The following is a 17,897-nucleotide window of genomic DNA, read 5'->3' on the forward strand; positions in this document are numbered from 1 at the left end:
ATTCCCCTCTTGCTTCTCCCTCTCCTTATCTCTTCTTTTCCCCTCGTGCAGCAGTGGCTCAATTGGAGTGAGTTGGCCCCAGGAGCTGAGGACAGCTCCATGGCCTCCACCTCAGATGCTGAAAAATGGCTCTAGTTGTAACAAAACAAGGGCCCCAGATGGGCGGAGTATCACCCTCGAGAGGGTTTGCTGGGTGGATCCCAGTTGGAGTGCACGTGGGAGTCTGTCTCTGCCTCTCCTCCTTCCACTAAAATAAAAAAAATGGTAAAATAAATATACTTATGAATTTCATTTCCCTTAAACTGTGGCCAAGCAATTTAATGGTATTACAAACTTCCTTACAATCCAGGAAAAAAAACAGGGTAATGTGTCATTTGGAAAGTGTGGGCTTTTTTTTTTTAAAACAACAATAGTAAGGTATAATTGGGATAATTGAGAGGTTAAATTTCATATGTTGAAAGTGTATAATTTGATTAATTTTGACAAGTGTATGTACCTGCAAAATTATCATCCTCTGTTTTCACTTTGATTATAGGTCAAATCTTGGCTCAGCAATTCAATAACAGAGAAATCTTTAGCAAATAATTTAACTCCAACATTCTGTTTGTTTATCTGAAAGTCAGAGATAATATTAATATATTCCTCCTAAGTTTATTGACATGAATAAATAAAATAAATTTAAAGTGTTTGGCAAATGATAACCATATTATAACTTCTGGGTGTTTGTGTGTGTGTGTGTGTGTGTGTGTGTGTGTGTGTGTGTGTGTATGTGTGTGTGTGAAGTATTTTCTCTAAGTGAGAAGTGGGGAGGCAGACAGAATCCCGCATGTGCCAGAACGGGATTTACTTGGCATGACCACCAGTGGGTGATGCTTTGCCCATCTTGAGGGTTACTCTGTTGCAGCTGGAGCCATTCCAGTGTCTGAGGCAGAGGCCATGGAGCCATCCTTAGCACCTGGGGCCAACTTTTGCTCCAATGGAGCCTTGGCTGTGGGAGAGGAAGAGAGAGGTAGAGAGAAAGGAGAAGGGGATGGGTGGAGAAGCAGATGGGAGCTTCTCCTGTGTGCCCTGGCCAGGAATCAAACCTGGGACTTCCACATGTCATGCCAATGCTCTACCACTGAGCCAACCGGCTGTGGTCAGAATTTTTTTTTTTAGCTAAGTAAATAATACTCCAAATTTGCTTAAAATATTTTAAATAGATGTTGCTGTTGACTTAAAATAGACTCAAAACTTAAATTCCTCTCTGGCCCAGACAGGAAATTTGAATTTGTCAGAATCAGAAATAGGGGTTTGTGAGGACAATGGGAAACCAGAGAGGGGATGCCCAATGACATAAAAACATTTTATTTAAAATTAAACAGTAAAGGAATTATGTTAGTTCTATAAAACAATTCTGCAGGTTGAATTTAACCTATTGGACACAAGTTTGTGACCACTAACACTGTGAAGTTAGAGAAAGGGTTTTAGTTAGAGATCAACATGGTTTAGCTTATGTTTTATAAACAGAGTTGATTCTGGTTGTTCTGAGAATGGATTGGAGAGAGGGCAAGCAGAAAAGCAAAGGAACAAATTAGGAGGTCATTATAACAGTTTATGTAGGATATGTGTTGGTTTAGTATAAATTAATAGCAGAGATCAAGAGTAGTAAATGAATCTGAGATGTGTTCTGGAGTTAGGATAGACAACATTTATTTATTTGTTTATTTTTGTATGTCCACACACAAAATTTTTCTTAAGTCTTTAAAATGTCACTAACAAATGTAGTGAGAATTTAGTTATTTTTTTTCCATTTGACTTTGCATCTTTAAGTATTAACTTTATATGAATTTACTATCTAAAATGAACTGGATTAGTTTATGCTGGCTCACAGAGGGAAGTTGGTGCAGTATCAAAGGGTTGGGCCACCTTGACTTTCAGTTTCCATTTCTCCAAGTTTCTGAAGCCTCTGCTATCATTACATACCTGCCTTGCTGTCCAGTCAGAGCAGCAGCTCTCAGCTTCAGCCCTTGTACACATTCTAAATACAGGTAAGAGACCTGCTGCTTTCCACTTTTCCTAGCCACTTGTAAACAATCGTCCTTTTAAAAATCTTTTTTTTTTATTAATTTTTTTTAGAGAGGAGAGAGAGTGAGAGAGAGAGAGAGAGAGAGAGAGAGAGAGAGAGAGAAGGGGGAGGGAGGAGCAGGAAGCATCAACTCCCATATGTGCCTTGACCAGGCAAGCCCAGGGTTTTTAACCGGTGACCTCAGCATTCCAGGTCAATGCTTTATCCACTGTGCCACCACAGGTCAGGCTAAAAATCTTTTTAAAAATAATAATTTATAATGTTGGGGTATTTTTTGCTTTCTGTCCATCTTCTGTTTACACATTTTCTGTGGAATATAAATAAGGGCATAAATGCAAGCTTTGTTACAGTACATATTATCTGATTTTCCATATTCATGTAAAATATGTTTGATTTTCCACCAGGTTGAGAAATATGACACTGACAACTTGTTTGACGTGGATGCAAGAGAAAAGACTGCAAAACTTTTTGAAAGGAAAGCAGTTAAAACTTCTTTATATGGCTAGTGTCCATAATTTCTGTTCTAAAGATTTGCTTCAAAGATGCTGTGATCAAGGACCTACTATAACAATGATTTATACTTCTGATTGTATTATTGGGGCATATATATTAGATAATTACCAGGATAAAAAGAAAGTTCCCGTCATCCTTCTTACCTTGAAAGAGAGTAATATTTTAGGATGTAAAATAAGACCATGTTTTCCATTGGTCAGGAGACATCATGGAGAATTTGTGTATGACAAAAGTTCAAATTTCCAGATATTTCTAGAAAAAAAAAAGGTGGTTATAAGCTTAAATGTAGTAGAAAAATTAGATCTGCCTCCAGATACGGACATTTCCTTTCAAGAATGTCAAGTTTTTCGATGTGAAGGTAAGTTTAACTAGATAATCTCTTCTGCATTGTTGGAGGATTTGAGCTGACCCATCTCTTTAAGGAAAAGTAGTCTTTTCACTTGTCCATACTTTCAGGTGACTCAGACTGAAATAGGGCCACAAATTGTTGGCTGAGACACAATCATGGTCAAAAGTAGCATATATAAAGATTTTTGGAGTGTGTTTGTGTAGATAAAGTGGTTGGGGGGAGGAGGAAAAGGGAAGGAAGGAGAGAGAGAAAAACAAACATTAAAGATTGTGAGGTTCTCTTGGAAAGATACCAGAGCCTGAATTTCTCTTGGTTGGTACTGGATCCTTATGGATGCAGTTCTCATTAGATCAAACGACTGAAATTCGCTCATTTGTTTTTCTACTTAAGAACATTTCAATTGTTTCCACTATTTGTTGTTGTAAACAATGCTCCTACAATATCTTTATGCATATAACTATGAACAAAAATACTTCTTTTGAGTCACTTCCTGGAACTGAAATTTCTGTTTAAGAGTTATATACACTTACATTTTGATAGACACTTCTCAGAAGCTTCAGATGTATACTCTATTCTCAAGAGTCGTATAGAAATGATCTTTGATACTATCAAATTTTAGAAAACTTACCAATTTGATGGTCAAAAGATGGTGTTTCTATCTCTTTTTGTTTACGCTGATCACTAATGACTCTATATATATTGAACATTTGCATTTTTTTCTAGAAAATACTTGTTTATACTTATTCATTTAAAAAAAAGTGTTCCTAGGAATATTATTCACTAAGTATTTGCATGTTCCAAAGTAAATATCTGTCGTCTTGATACTTGAATATCTATCAGATGACACCATTCTTTGGGCACATTTGATTTCAAGGATACTATAATGCTTCCATAACACTGATGTGCAAACCAAAGACCAGATTTATTTATTTTTTTTATTGTTTCCCTTTGAGTGATTTAATCTTTCTTTTTGGCTGCCCAAACATTAAAAAAAAGTTTGTTTTTTTTATTGAAGTCTGATGAATTTATTTGGATATATCATGATGTTGACCTTCTCATGTCATGTAAGTAAATTTTTAATTGAAGTATAACAAATAGACAGGGAAATGCACATTTGATAAGTGTACCAATGGATAGGCTTCTTCAAATTGAGCACGCTCGTGTAATCACAACTTGGATAAAGAGCTAAATTATCATCATCACTTCAGAAGACTCCTTTGAAACTTTTCCCAGTAACCAAAGAAAGGTTACTACATTCTGTCTCATATCAGCATTAATTAATACTTCCTGTTTTTGAATTTTATATAAATGGAATCATACTACTGACTGTGCTCTTTTGTGTTTATCCTTTTCCATTCAATATTTTTTGAAAGATTGAGTAAATATAGGGATTGAATTATAAAATTATACCCCTTAAAAATCAGACATCTTACCAATATCAAGTTTCACTAATTTCAGGAATAAAAGGTAATCAAAAATCTTAGAAGAGGCAGAAAGAGCACCAGGATATTATGTGTGGCTCCCAACTCCTTCTTTCCAATGTTAGACATATGATTTCTGGTTAAGAACAACAGGCAGGGTTTTTAACTAAAATTTCTGGGCTCATTTACATATTAGAGAGTAGTTAGGTTATGGAACATTGATATATCAATACTATTGTGTCCTCCTAAAACTCACATGTTGAAACTCCAATCCCCAATATGAATATACTTGGAGACGATGCCTCTAAGAAAGTAATTAAGATTAAATGCGGTCGTAGGAGTGGGGTCTTAATTTGATAACATAAGCGCCCATATAAGAAAAGACACCATTGGCTTTCTCTCTAGCTTAGCTCATTCAAGAATAGGTCATGTGAGCAGACAGTGAAATGGCAGCCACCTGCAGGCCAAGAGAAGAGATCTCAGAATGAAAGTTACATTGTTATACTTCCATCTTGGACTAGTCAGCTTCTAGAGCTATAAGAAATGAATTTGTTGGTTCAGCCAGTCAGTCTGTTGTATTTTGTAGAGCAGCCTGAGCAGACTAAGACAACCAGTTTACATGAGATTTTCCAGGAATACATGCTTCAGAACCATAGAATCTAAATGTACTTACTGTAAGTAATTTTTTTTTTTTTTCAGGGACAGAGAGAGTCAGAGGGAGGGATAGACAGACAGGAACAGAGAGAGATGAGAAGCACCAATCATCAGTTTTTTGTTGTGACACCTTAGTTGTTCATTAGTTGATTGCTTTCTCATATGTGCCTTGACCACGGGCCTTCAGCAGACCGAGTGACCCCTTGCTCGAGCCAGCGACCTTGGGTCCAAGCTGGTGAGCTTTTTTTTTTCCCCTCAAGCCAGATGAGCCCGCACTCAAGCTGGCGACCTCAGGGTCTCGAATCTGGTTCCCCGGCATCCCAGTACGACGCTCTATCTATGGCGCCACCACCTGGTCAGGCTGTAAGTAATTCTTAAACAGGGGCAACCTGTTAAAGACTTCAAGAGATAAATACTGTCCTGCAGCAAATATCATTTGTCTATTTACCAGGAGATAAGATTATTAGTATATTTGTAAGGAAATTATTCAATAGACTGTTTCACTTTTCTTTCATTCCTTGATAGTGTTACTTGGTGAAATGAGTCAATGTATCACAGTATTCACTTTTATCTCCCTAGTGATTCATCCATATTATTGTATGTAGCAGTAATTTGTTCTTTTTCATTTTCATATAGTATTCTATTGTAATGATTCTATGACACTTCAAAAAAAATCAAATCACTGTTGGTGGACATTTGGATTTTTAGTTAAGACTGTTATAAATAATACTGCTATAAATACTCTTTAACATGTCCTTCAGTTTACATATATACATAGTTTTTAAAGAATATAAGCATGAAATTGCTGGATCAAAGGGTATGTGAATGTTCAGCTTCAGAAGACAGTGACAAGGTTTTCCAACATAGTCATACCAATTTCCACTGCCACAAGCAGTGCATGAGAGTTTCTATAACTTTCAATCTTCTCCAGTTCTATGTATTATTGGTTTTATAATAAGTAACCAATCTGAATTTTTGTGAATTTTTTTTGATTAAACTAGTTAGCATTTTATGTGTTTTATCTTATTTTATTTTTTAAGGTAAGAGGAAGATAGTGAGGCAGACTCTTTTTTTTTCTTTTTTGCATTTTTCCGAAGCTGGAAACGGGGAGACAGACAGACTCCCACATGCGCCCAACCGGGATCCACCCAGCATGCCCACCAGGGGGTGATGCTCTGCCCATCTGGGGCGTCACTCTGTTGCATTCAGAGCCATTCTAGCACCTGAGGCAGAGGCCACAGAGCTCAGCGCTCTGTCCATCTTTGCTCCAATGGAGCCTCGGTTGCTGAAAGGGAAGAGAGAGACAGCGAGGAAGGAGAGGGGGAGGGGTGGAGAAGCAGATGGGCACTTCTCCTGTGTGCCCTGGCCGGGAATCAAACCGGGGACTCCTGCATGCCAGGCCGATGCTCTACCACTGAGCCAACCGGCCAGGGCCATGAAACAGACTCTTACATGCACCCTGACAAGGATCCCCCTAGCAATCCCATCTGGAACCGATGCTCCAGTACTTAGCTATTTTTAGTGCCTGGGGCCGATGTACCCTAATGGAGCTCTTCTCAGTACCTGGGGCTAGGCTCAAACCAATTGTGACACTGGCTACCAGAGGGGAAAGGGGAAAGGGAGGGAGGAGAAGCAGATGATTGTTTTTCTTGTGTGCCCTGACTGGGAATCAAATCCGGGATGTTCATATGCCAGGCCTAAGCTCTATCCATTGAGCCTCTGGCAAGGGCCTTTTTATGTTTAAAATAATCAATTTCTATATTAATATATTCTTTTTTGATTTCTAAAATTGGTCTTTGTTCTTTTTTGTATTGATTCTTCTTACATTTTTAAATTTGTTTCTTTTTTCTTTCTATTTTCAAGACTTTTCTTCTTTCTTATTATTAATGAAATGTACTTTTATCATATGGTTGATATAAGTGTTATATTATTATTTTTTACATATAACTGCTATTATGGTATTTTGTTTCCTTTGCATGTTAAAGTTATTTAACAGAATGCTTTTTAAATTTCCAAGATCTTGATTTTTGTTTGTTTACACCCATTCTTTTCTAGTTTTATTATACTGTAGTCATTGAATGCAGTCTTTACTACTTCTATTTTGGGTAATTTAAAGAGGCTTTCTTTATAACCATACATATAGCTAGCAATACTTATAAATTATGTTCCTCACAGTATGCCTTTTTCTTCTTAAAGAGAATTGCCAGCACAATTACACCTAATTCTTTCTATTTTAAATCCACTATAAAAGATATCCTTTCTTAAGCAACAAAATAATTCTAGGTCTGAGTCTTACTGGTCTAAATGAGTCCTCAACCTACCTCTGAACCACTCATTTTGCTCTTACTGGAAAAGCACAAGTCCTACATACACTTCTTTTTAAAAAAAATTTTTTTATAGAATTTATTTTAGTGAGACGAGGGCAGGCAGAGAGACAAACTCCTACATGTGCCCTGACGGGGATCCACCTGGCAAACCCACTAAGGGGTAGTGCTCTAAACTTCTAGGACCGCTGGTCCATTGCTCAGCAGCCTAGCCATTTTTTAATGCCTGAGGCAGGGGCCATGTAGCCATTCTCAGCACCTATGGCCAACTGGCTTGAACTAATTGAGACATGGCTGAGGGAGAGAAAAAGAGAGAGAGAGAGAAAGAGAGGGGAGGGGGAAGAGTGGAGAAGCAGATGGTAGCCTCTCCTGTGTGCCATGACCAGGAATCAAACACAGGATATCCACAAGCCAGCCAACCACTGAGCCAACCAGTCAGGGCCTACATACACTTCTGAAGCCAGGAATAAAAACAATTGGACTATAAAATACAGAAGCCCCAATTATTGACAATAATTTTTGCGAAAAAAGTCTGGTGCCTATGGTCTTTTTCATTCTGTGTCTCTGCACTATTATACCTTTCAGACCTGTTTGCCTATGGACAGGAGGAAAGAGCACTCCCAGTCATTCCTTGCCTGTCCATGCCTCTAGGTCTTGCTTCTCTGATTCAGAAAGGACCCCAGCCATCATTTTCCACTTTGGAATGAGCCACACATGACTGTTGAGTAACGGGACGAGAAAAGATCGGCTGACACCACTGTCTTGCAGTTCTCACCTTGTTTCTAGCCTCTTTAAATGAGGTGACGTTAAGGATATCTGCCGTATTTTTTCTCCATACATTTTTCACTATATTGCTATTTTGGTATTTTCTCCTTGTGAATTCACTGACATTCATTCAGTCAGTCAATCATTCGTCAACTTGTAATCTTTATTACCCTTTGATTTTTCCTTAGATTTGTTGGACACAAGGAAGATGACAGGAGTCAATGAGTAAGTCAGTGTTTTAAATGTTCTATTATTCTGGTTATTATCTTAAACTTATTTTATTATAGGTTCTTTTAATAAAATTGGTAGCACAAATTATGACAGATAACTTATGGAGCATCAAGAACAAACTATAACTATATCTATACTCATGAAAGCATTTGGCAATAGTAATGGTAAAATAAAAAGAACACTGATTAGAATAAAGAAAATTTTAATGTTTTTATATGCTTGAAGGAAAATAGTTATTTGCCTGTATGTCTACATTTTTGCTAAGAATTCTTGCAGTTATAATGTCAGCTTCTTTAGGTATTTGCTTTGGAAGAAGTGGTTGGCAGGTAGGAAATACTTACTATGAACTTCAAAAACATGTTAAGAATGATCTCCTTCCATAAACTTTGAAAGTCACATATTATTTTGTGGTTTTTGATTTTCATTATTGATAATTTATCTTCATGTTTAACATAACTTATATTTATTTTTAGGTGTCTATGGTCTGGTTGCTTAAATCTGAAAGATTTTTATGTCTGATTGGCCTTATTTAAAAGTAATTTTTTTGCCTTTCCTTCTTTTACAGTAAAATTTGAGATAGAATCGTTTCATGCCTTCTTATATGAGAAGACAAGTTGATAATCAAAACTAAATTAGAAACTATAAGAGAAGAAAATGAATTCAAGGAAAATTTATAATAATGTCATGTGATCTAATTTCAGTCAACTATTAAAATTGTCTTGTCTAAACAGGCTCAGGGAGAGCTTATTGTCTGCCATTAGAACTTATAAACCATATAGAGACCTGGTTCGCCAAGTACAAATTCTGCTACTGGGTCCAATTGGAGCTGGGAAGTCTAGTTTTTTCAACTCAGTGAAGTCTGCCTTTCATGGCCATGTAACCCACCAGGCCGTGGTGGGCTCTAGCAGAACTGGGATGTCTAAGCAGGTGAGTCTATTGTAGGTTACTCAGCCTTTGTTTCTTTGTTCAAGTTAGACTTGAAAAGTTATTTTTTTCTGATCAACTTCATTACATGTACACTTCATCTCAGTTTATGTATGTATATTTATACCAAATATATTTATATATTTAAAAAATGAATTCTTAACGTTTCCTTTTTTCCCTCTGCAGTATAGGACATATTCCATCAAAGATGGAAAGGATGGTAACCCCTTGCCGTTTATTCTGTGTGACTCAATGGGGCTGAGTGAGGAAGGAGGGCTGTGCATGGAGGATCTACTCTACATCTTGAAAGGTCACATTTCCGACAGATACCAGGTAAAATTTGGCTAATTATTGAGGAATTATAATTGATATTTAAAATATTTATTTTTGCCCATTATTGAGAACATAAGATTCTAGTTTAGTGCTTCAGCATTTATTTTCTTAAACTATACTTGTTCAAGATCCTTTGTTTCTTTTTGATATTTTACTGTACAAAGAATTAATTAAAACAACTAAAGGTCTCTTTTGTCATAGCTGTCATAAGAACTCTGAATGTTGTTACACATTCTATTGTTTTTGGCTATGTGAAACAGAAATAGAACACATCAACTTACATAGGTAATTTTTCTTAGGTAATGGGAAGCCTGGAGGTTGTCAGCTTTGGGCCAGTTTGTCAGCTCTTTGAGGTTATCAATTTCAAAGATCCTTCTGTCTTTCTATTCTAAGATCCTTAGCATGGGGTGTTATGCACCAAATGTTTGTGTCCTTCCAAAATTCATATTTTGAAACCCTAGTCCACAATGTATTAGGAGATGGGGCCTTTGGGAGGTGATTAAGTTAAAAGGATGAAGCCCTCATAAATGGAATTAGTGCCCTTTTAAGAAGAGAGATGAGAGAGATGATCTATCTCTCAGTCACATGAGGCCGCAACAAAAAGGTGCCTGTCTAAAACTAGAAAGGAGATTCTCACTAGATACCAAATCTAGTCAGCACCTTGATCTTGAACTTCTTAACCTCCAGAGCTATAAAAAAAAAATAAGTGTTTGTTGTTTAAGCCATGCAATATTGTATTTGTTAGAGCAGCCTTAAGCTGACTAAGACATCCTCTCCTCTCAAGATGTTCATGCTGACCACTGTTAGTGTTCCAGGCAAGAAGAAAGGGGAGATTAAAGAGAAGAGCAGTCTGACTGGTTTTTTTTTTAAACTTTCTAAACCTTATGGTAAATATTTAGATCTTGATTATTCATTAATTTACTTAGTTCCAAGTGATTAGTCAATTGTGCCAATATCTTTCATTGAACATCTTTTGTATCTTTTTCCTACCAAATATAAAGATTGGTTTTTGTATTCTCTAGTTTGTTTTATTGATATATTTAAAATATTTTTATTATAGTCATTATTATATTATTTAATTGTTTTAGTTACCACAGTAATCAATTATATATTGACAACTCACTGGATAAATACTCAATATTTATTTCTTACATTTGTTTTTCTTGACCATTTTCACACATATACTTTTCCAAGTGAATGTGTTTTTATCTGATATGATTGTGTTTGTGTTTCATTTGTCTGTCCTTTGATTAGAATTCCATTAAAATTTAATATTGAAAGGTGCTTTTTTTTTTCATCTTACATATCCAGTGTTCCTATCTAGAAATATAGTGTGTTTTACTTTTATATTCATATGAGTTTCTTTTATTTTTTAGTGTAAAGCTATTGTAAAGAAGTAGTTAAGCTTATTTTTAAAAATTCTTTTTTTAAACAAAAATCCTTATTATGGAGAATTTTAAACTCTTTTTAAAGTAGACAGAATAATTTATTGAATTCCCATTTACACAGCTTCAACAATACCTGACTCATAGCAAATCTCTTTTCATCATGTCTACCCACTTTCTCCTCTCTTGTATTATTTGGAAGTAAGTTTAAAAAATTATAACATTTCATCCATAAATAAATATATATTTATATATGTAGGAACATGCATATTTTTTATTAAACATAACATGAAACACTTAACATATCTGGATTATCCCTTAATTGTTTCTTTCTTTCTTCTTCTTCTTTTATTTTGACAGAGACAGAGAGAGTCAGAGAAAAGGACAGATAGGGATAGACAGACAGGAAAGGAGAGAGATGAGAAGCATCAGTTCCTCACTGTGGCACCTTAGTTGTTCATTGATTGCTTTCTCATATGTATCTTCACCTGGGGGCTAGAGCAGACAGAGTGAGCCCTTGCTCAAGCCAGTGACCTTGGGCTCAAGCTGGTGAGCTGTGCTCAAACTAGATGAGCCTGTGCTCAAGCTGGCGACCCCGGGATTTTGAACCTGGGTCCTCTGCGTCCCAGTTTGATGCTCTACCCACTGCGACACTACCTGGTCAGGCAAAATGCAGGAATAAATAGTTTTTATTTAATCTCTTCTATCTGTATTTATATCTGCCTCATCCAAACAGAGAATCTCTAGTCTCAAGAACACCAGAGATGACAAAATATATCACAACTCATTAGCTTTATTTCACATAATATTTACTGTAATCTCAGAATAAAATATTTAACACTACTATAAACAACCTAATCATAGTTATATTTAATATTAGTAGAATAGAAATAAACACAATAAAAATTGGAAGCAATTTAAAAATTTAGCATAATTTTTATATGGTACTTAAGACATATTATGCAGTAGAAGTATACAAATTACTGTGTTTTAAAGTCAATCAGAAATAGTTTCTGTTTGTGTAGATATGATACCAGTTGGATACAAAACTTCACTTGTTTAATTCAATTTAAAGATTAATTTTTCAATTTAATTTTTATATTTATGATTATAATTTATATGGTTCTAAAGTCAAATCTACAAAATAATTTCTGTTCAAAGAATCTATCTTTTTATCTGCCTCTTCAAATACATTTCTCCTCTCTTTCTTTAATAAGTAACCATATAAAAATTTAAGATTTATTTTTCTTTTTTAATATATTAGAAAATACTTATAGATTTGTGGTTTTTTCTTTTTAAGAGAAGTGACAGAATGCTATATGTTATTGATGTAACAGATTCCCAGTAGAGAGTTTGTTAATTGAAGAATAAATGCATGGCATTTTGCACCACTTCTACCTTTGCATTCTGCGTGATGACAGCAGACTTCTTTCTGAATGCTTTCACCTCCATCATTGCCCACATCACATTGCTTCTTCTGTTTAGAACACTTTCTCACGTATTCTTATTTCATTATTCAGATTAACTCACCTATATTTTTAGCTCCATATTGCATGTCTCTTCTTTACAGAAACTTTTCCTATGTTGAAGGACTAATGACTACTTGCATAATTACTGTCTTCTCCCCCAGATTGTTAGCCTTATAATAGTAGAGACTTGTTGGTGTTCACTGTTTTATTCACCTGCACAGTGCCTGATAGATAGTATGTGCTTATAGATATTTGTTGAATTAATATGTTCATGTTTACCTTACAGTTTAATTTCATGAAACCAATCACACAAGGTCATGGTAACTATATTGACTTCCCATTGCTGAGGAACAGAATCCATTGTGTGACATTTGTGTTTGATGTCAACTCTGTTGAAAACCTCTCTTATGAGATGTTAGCAAAGATCAAAAGAATTCGAAGGGAGTTGATAAAGTGTGGTGAGTCTCATTCTACTTTACTTATAAGGGTAATTGATTAGACTGCATTGTAGAATGGTTTTTGAACAGGATGAAGAACTTAAGAAAAGTGCATGTTTGGATCTTCCCTGGCCCATCAGTGTGATTTATTCAAATCAAGCACTCATTAACCGTATGTCTTTGTACAATCATTTAAACATTATATTCCTCAATTTCTTAATCTACAAAATTAGTATAATAATGACACCTACCTCAGAGATTTGGTGTAAGAATTAAACAAATGAATATATATAAAGATTTTAGCAAAGTCCTCACTAGTTGTTTCACTGCATATTAGCATGCAGTTATTTACTGAGAGTCTTAGACTTCATCTTGGGCCTTAAAAGATTAGAAAAAGAAAAAGAACATTTTAGTAAGAAAAAGAAGCAAGGAAGTAAAATGTTTGGTAAAAAGAGGTAACATAAAGGCTTTGGAGAGGGCAAACAGGATTAGAGAATTAAGGTACCCCACACTGGCTTTTCTTGGCCCTATTATCCATTCTGTTTGGGAAAGAGCCAGGTTATCACAACTTTGATGAAGTTAGAAGCCGGTATTGATAGACTTACTTGTTCACTGAAATTTAAAAGTTTGCAAAGGTAGTGTGCAGGAAGGTGCCTGCTAACATTGTGACATAGGACCAGTTTATTTCTAATATTTCAACATAATCTGTTTCCTTGAGTCCCCTTCTTGCTCATCTTGTTGATTAGAGCCCTTTTGTCTTTTCTGTAGTCTCCATAAAAACACAACTGTTGTAAAGGATATAAAATCAATCAGAAATATTGTAGCATAAACTTTAGTTATGTCTTCCGAGAAGCAGTTTCATTTAAAACATTTCTTACCATGGAAAGCAATAAAAGGGACTTCCTATATCAGAAAAATTTTAGGTACCAATAAATAGTTCAGGAGTACTTTTTTTGTGGGGGTAGAGAAACTATCCGAATTGCTAAAATGGTCCCATAGATAGATAGTCTATTGCATAATTGATAGCTGATTAATTGAAAAAAATACTGATGCTGCCTATAATAATAAAAACAATATTTATCTATTTGACATAGGTGTGGTACATGTGGTTTTGCTCACCTGTGTGGATACCATGGATCTGATTAAGAGAGAAGATCTTATAGACATATATAAATGTATGCCTGTGAAGCTCAAGGTAATGAATGATATTCTTTGTGAACACATTTCTTGCTATGTCATTATAATCACATGATATTACTGTGTATAGAATAAAAATAGATATTTGTAAAGTCTAGGAATTTTTGAAACAATTGCTTGAATAATTTAGACTTATTTCCCAAGGTTTAAATATTTATTTATCCTTACATTGTCACACATAATTCCATTTATTACAATTTAATTTAACTAGGTTCAATTCAATACATATTTCTTGATTACTTTTAAAGATTGAGACAGTGTGATAGCTTCTGATCGGGCACACAGATAATTAAAATAATTCCCCTGTACTAAAAAGTTTACAACTTTATAGGTGGAAGTGAGGAGATAAGGGAATTAGATAAGAAAAAGTTTACAAATTACAATATGATTGTGTATAATACATATCATAAAATGATTAAAAATAAAATGCTTTCAAAGTTTAGAGGAAGAAAATATTGTGCAAAGGTCATGGGGGAAGATTTTACTACTGGGTGGTTCTAGAAAATGGCTCTTACAGTAGGGGAGTGTTTCCAGAAGTGAGGAGGAAAAAAAAAAAAAAAAAAACAGGGAAAAAGTCAGGCCATGAGCACAGCATAAGTGAATACATCAGCATAGGAAAAAGCAGCCTTTCAGAAAGCATGGAGCTATCCAGTTTAGTGGAGGGTTGATTATTTATAGGGAAAGAGAAAGTGAGAAAGTAATGCGTGCATGAGGTGATTTTACTTAATCAGGTGCATTATGGAAGAATCATATCAACTTTTTGAAAGAGTAGTGATATGACCAAATTCAGCTTCACAAAAATTAATCTGGCTCCTGTGTGAAGAACATATTAATGTGAAAAGGAACATGGGGTTAGGAGAATATAATGACAACTAATAATGGTTGAGCATTGAATACATGATGTTTTCTCTCTCTCTCTCTTTTTTTTGTTACAGAGACAGAGAAAGAGACAGAGAGGGACAAATAGGGACAGACAGACAGGAAGGGGGAGAGATAAGAAGCATTAATTCTTTGTTGTGGCTCCTTAGTCTCCTTAGTTGATCATTGATTGCTTTTTCATATATGCCTTGACCGTGGGGTTACAGCAGAGTAAGTGACCCCTTGCTCAAGCCAGAGTCCTTGGGCTCAAGCCAGCAACCTTGAGCTCAAGCCAGCAACCATGGGGTCAGGTCTATGATTCCACGCTCAAGCCAGAGACCCCGCATACAAGCTGGTGAGCCCCTGCTCAAGCTGGATAAGCCAGCACTCAAAACAGAGACCTCGGGGCTTCGAACCGGGGACCTTAGTATCCCAGGTTGATGGCTCTGTCTACTGTGTCCCTGCCTGGTCAAGTTGTGATAAGTTTCCTTATTCAATACTTAAAACACTCTTATGAGATGGGTATTGTCCTTACCATATTTTATAGACACAAAAGCAAACAGAGTAAAGCATTTGCCAATATTTATTGACAGTGCTAAGAAGTGACAGAGCCCTATACTGATCCCAACCAGCCTGTTTGCACAGATAAACCAGTCTAAGCAAGAATTAAATATGAGCATTGTGCACCTGAAACTAATATAAAATAATATTGACTGTCAATTGTAATTAAAGAAATAAACTTTAAAAAAGAAAAATAAACATCAGCATTAAACTAGTAAAATCGACTTACGTGTTGACTAAGAATAACTTCTAAAAGGAAACAGGGTAATTATGGACTTTAATGTAAGGGTATTAAAAATACTTCAGCTTCATTTTTAATTCATATTGAATCTGTTATGAGTCTTTTCTAAATGAAAATTAGCAGTGATGTTAGAGCTTGACTTGTAAAGTTCTTTTAATGAGTACGTATGGGCTAGAGCTCTGTGTCCATTTTCCAACAAAAAATATTATCTAGTGTCTATCTGTATTACTACTTTTATAGTTTATATTGATATTAAACAGTATTTTTTACTCTTTTGAGATTCTGAGTTTTAATTTCTGTATTGCAGATAGAGGCAGTCCACAAAAAACTTGGAGTTGCTCTTTCTGACATCTTCGTGGTCAGTAATTACATCTCAGAGTGGGACCTGGACCCTTTAAAGGATGTCCTTGTCCTCTCTGCACTGAGACAGATGCTGTTGGCTGCAGATGACTTCTTAGAGGATTTGCCTCTTGAGGAAGCAGGTAGATGCATTTGGTGGTATAGAGACATGAAGACATCAGTATTGTGGCTACTTCCTGCTTGGATTTATTGAGTTCATGGCCATTCTCTGGGTTTCTCTGAGTTGCTTCCCTGTATATAATCCTGATTTTTAACCCATTGGCGGGATTTTTTCTCTCACCTTTCCTGATCCCCCGCATCCACCCACGGTACAACCTAGAGGTTTTGCACTACTTCTTTTCCACCTGTCTTGGTTAAGATGAAAATTTTGAAATGATGCTCCTCTATCATTTCTTGAACATTACAAGCTGCAACTCTGCCCTCATCTCTTAAAATGTGTTTCTTTGCTTGGGACCTAGAACTGGATTGGATCAGCATTGTTCCTGATCAGATGTGATCTTTGGTTATTTGGCCCTTGTTTGAGACCTTATACTTCCATTTTTTTTTTTGACTCGACTGTTTGAGTCCTTCTCGATGCAGTGTGGCCGGTGCTGGGGAGAGGTATGTGCTTTTCATATGCATGCCTCAGACTTGAGCACTGTGTGTATTCTCTGTTATCAACCTGTGGACAATACATACTGCACTGTTCCAATAAAAAATCAGATAGAAGTCAGTTTATATTCAAGCCTGATTTTAGTTTGTGAGGAATGAAATTAGAATATCATGTCCTCTAGTTCTCTAACAAACTACTGGGAAACTCTCATACTTATTTTCCATCCTGACTGTGCCATCTTGGCTTCTCCATTTCTTCTCTCCTCATGGTGCATGTGCTCTCCCAAAGTCAAGATCAGCTCAGACCTGGGGGATGGGCTGAAGCCAGTGTTCCTCTTCCTTCTGGTTGCTTTTCCTCAAATGATCCATTAACAATATTTTGTTTCTTTTTTCTCAGATACCCAGTGTGCAAAAGAAAAAGTGAATGTGTGAACCCTTCACATTCTAACCAGTTTTATCTCATCAGAGAAGAGTAAAAATTGAGAAGTGAGAAAACAGGGTGTGTTTTACTTATGGTTGGGATGAAGATGCACAAAAAAATTATAATACCTATGAATAAATTGGAACAGCAGGATTTAAAGATTACAATAAACAATCATAATTTTTTGGATGTATGTTCTGTACTTGTGAAAAATTAAAGCTTTTTCTTATAAAACCTGGCTCTGTGTGTGTGTGTGTGTGTGTGTGTGTGTGTGTGATTTTGGAAAAAGTTTATTTTAATTTGATGTCACATCTTTTGATCTTTACCCATGCCATCTTAATTTTGACTTCTTTAATTTCTAAAGTGCTTGATTTTTTTCTCTTTTTGTCCCAAACTAATGTTTTATTCTTTAACCTAGAGACATTTCTTTTTTTGTCTAGTATACAAACCCCTTTTTAGGATGTGGTTATTAATATTAATGAGTTCCCTAAGACTAAAACTGAGAGAAACTATAGTCTGATTGCTCTTTCAATTATAACTATTTTAGTTTTAGGTGACACAACTCAACCTGAACTACATAAATATAAAATTAAAAAAGGAGGCATATAGTATTAGATGAAGTGATGGAACCAGAGAGATGTCTGGGATTGATTTGAACTAGCCTCAGAGATGGTGGACTCTAGGGATTCAAAAGCTATTCTCTCGCAAAATTAAACAGAAAAGATTATTCAAGCAGTAATTGAGTTTAGTTGAGAATAATTGAGTATATGTAAATCATGGCAAACCATAGACAAG

The 17,897-nt window shown here is 35.6% G+C and overlaps 1 protein-coding gene across 2 annotated transcripts; it reads left to right on the top strand.

Moving 5' to 3' along the window:
- Positions 1–1,945: 1,945 nt before the first annotated feature.
- Positions 1,946–17,336, top strand: IFI44 (interferon induced protein 44). Of its 2 annotated transcripts, none has more exons than XM_066372212.1 (9): positions 1,946–2,030; positions 2,473–2,939; positions 8,283–8,319; positions 9,057–9,252; positions 9,436–9,582; positions 12,723–12,894; positions 13,968–14,068; positions 16,038–16,212; positions 17,079–17,336. In XM_066372212.1, the coding sequence occupies exons 2-9, from the start codon at positions 2,483–2,485 to the stop codon at positions 17,111–17,113; spliced, it is 1,320 nt and encodes a 439-aa protein (XP_066228309.1). In that variant the 5' UTR covers positions 1,946–2,030; positions 2,473–2,482; the 3' UTR covers positions 17,114–17,336. The 2 variants fall into 2 exon arrangements, with proteins under 2 accessions (XP_066228309.1, XP_066228308.1); XM_066372211.1 differs by lacking the exon at positions 1,946–2,030 and adding an exon at positions 2,212–2,290.
- The last annotated feature ends 561 nt before the right edge of the window (positions 17,337–17,897 follow it).

Source organism: Saccopteryx leptura, chromosome 3, assembly GCF_036850995.1.
Source record: "Saccopteryx leptura isolate mSacLep1 chromosome 3, mSacLep1_pri_phased_curated, whole genome shotgun sequence".
Taxonomy (NCBI): Eukaryota; Metazoa; Chordata; class Mammalia; order Chiroptera; family Emballonuridae; genus Saccopteryx; species Saccopteryx leptura.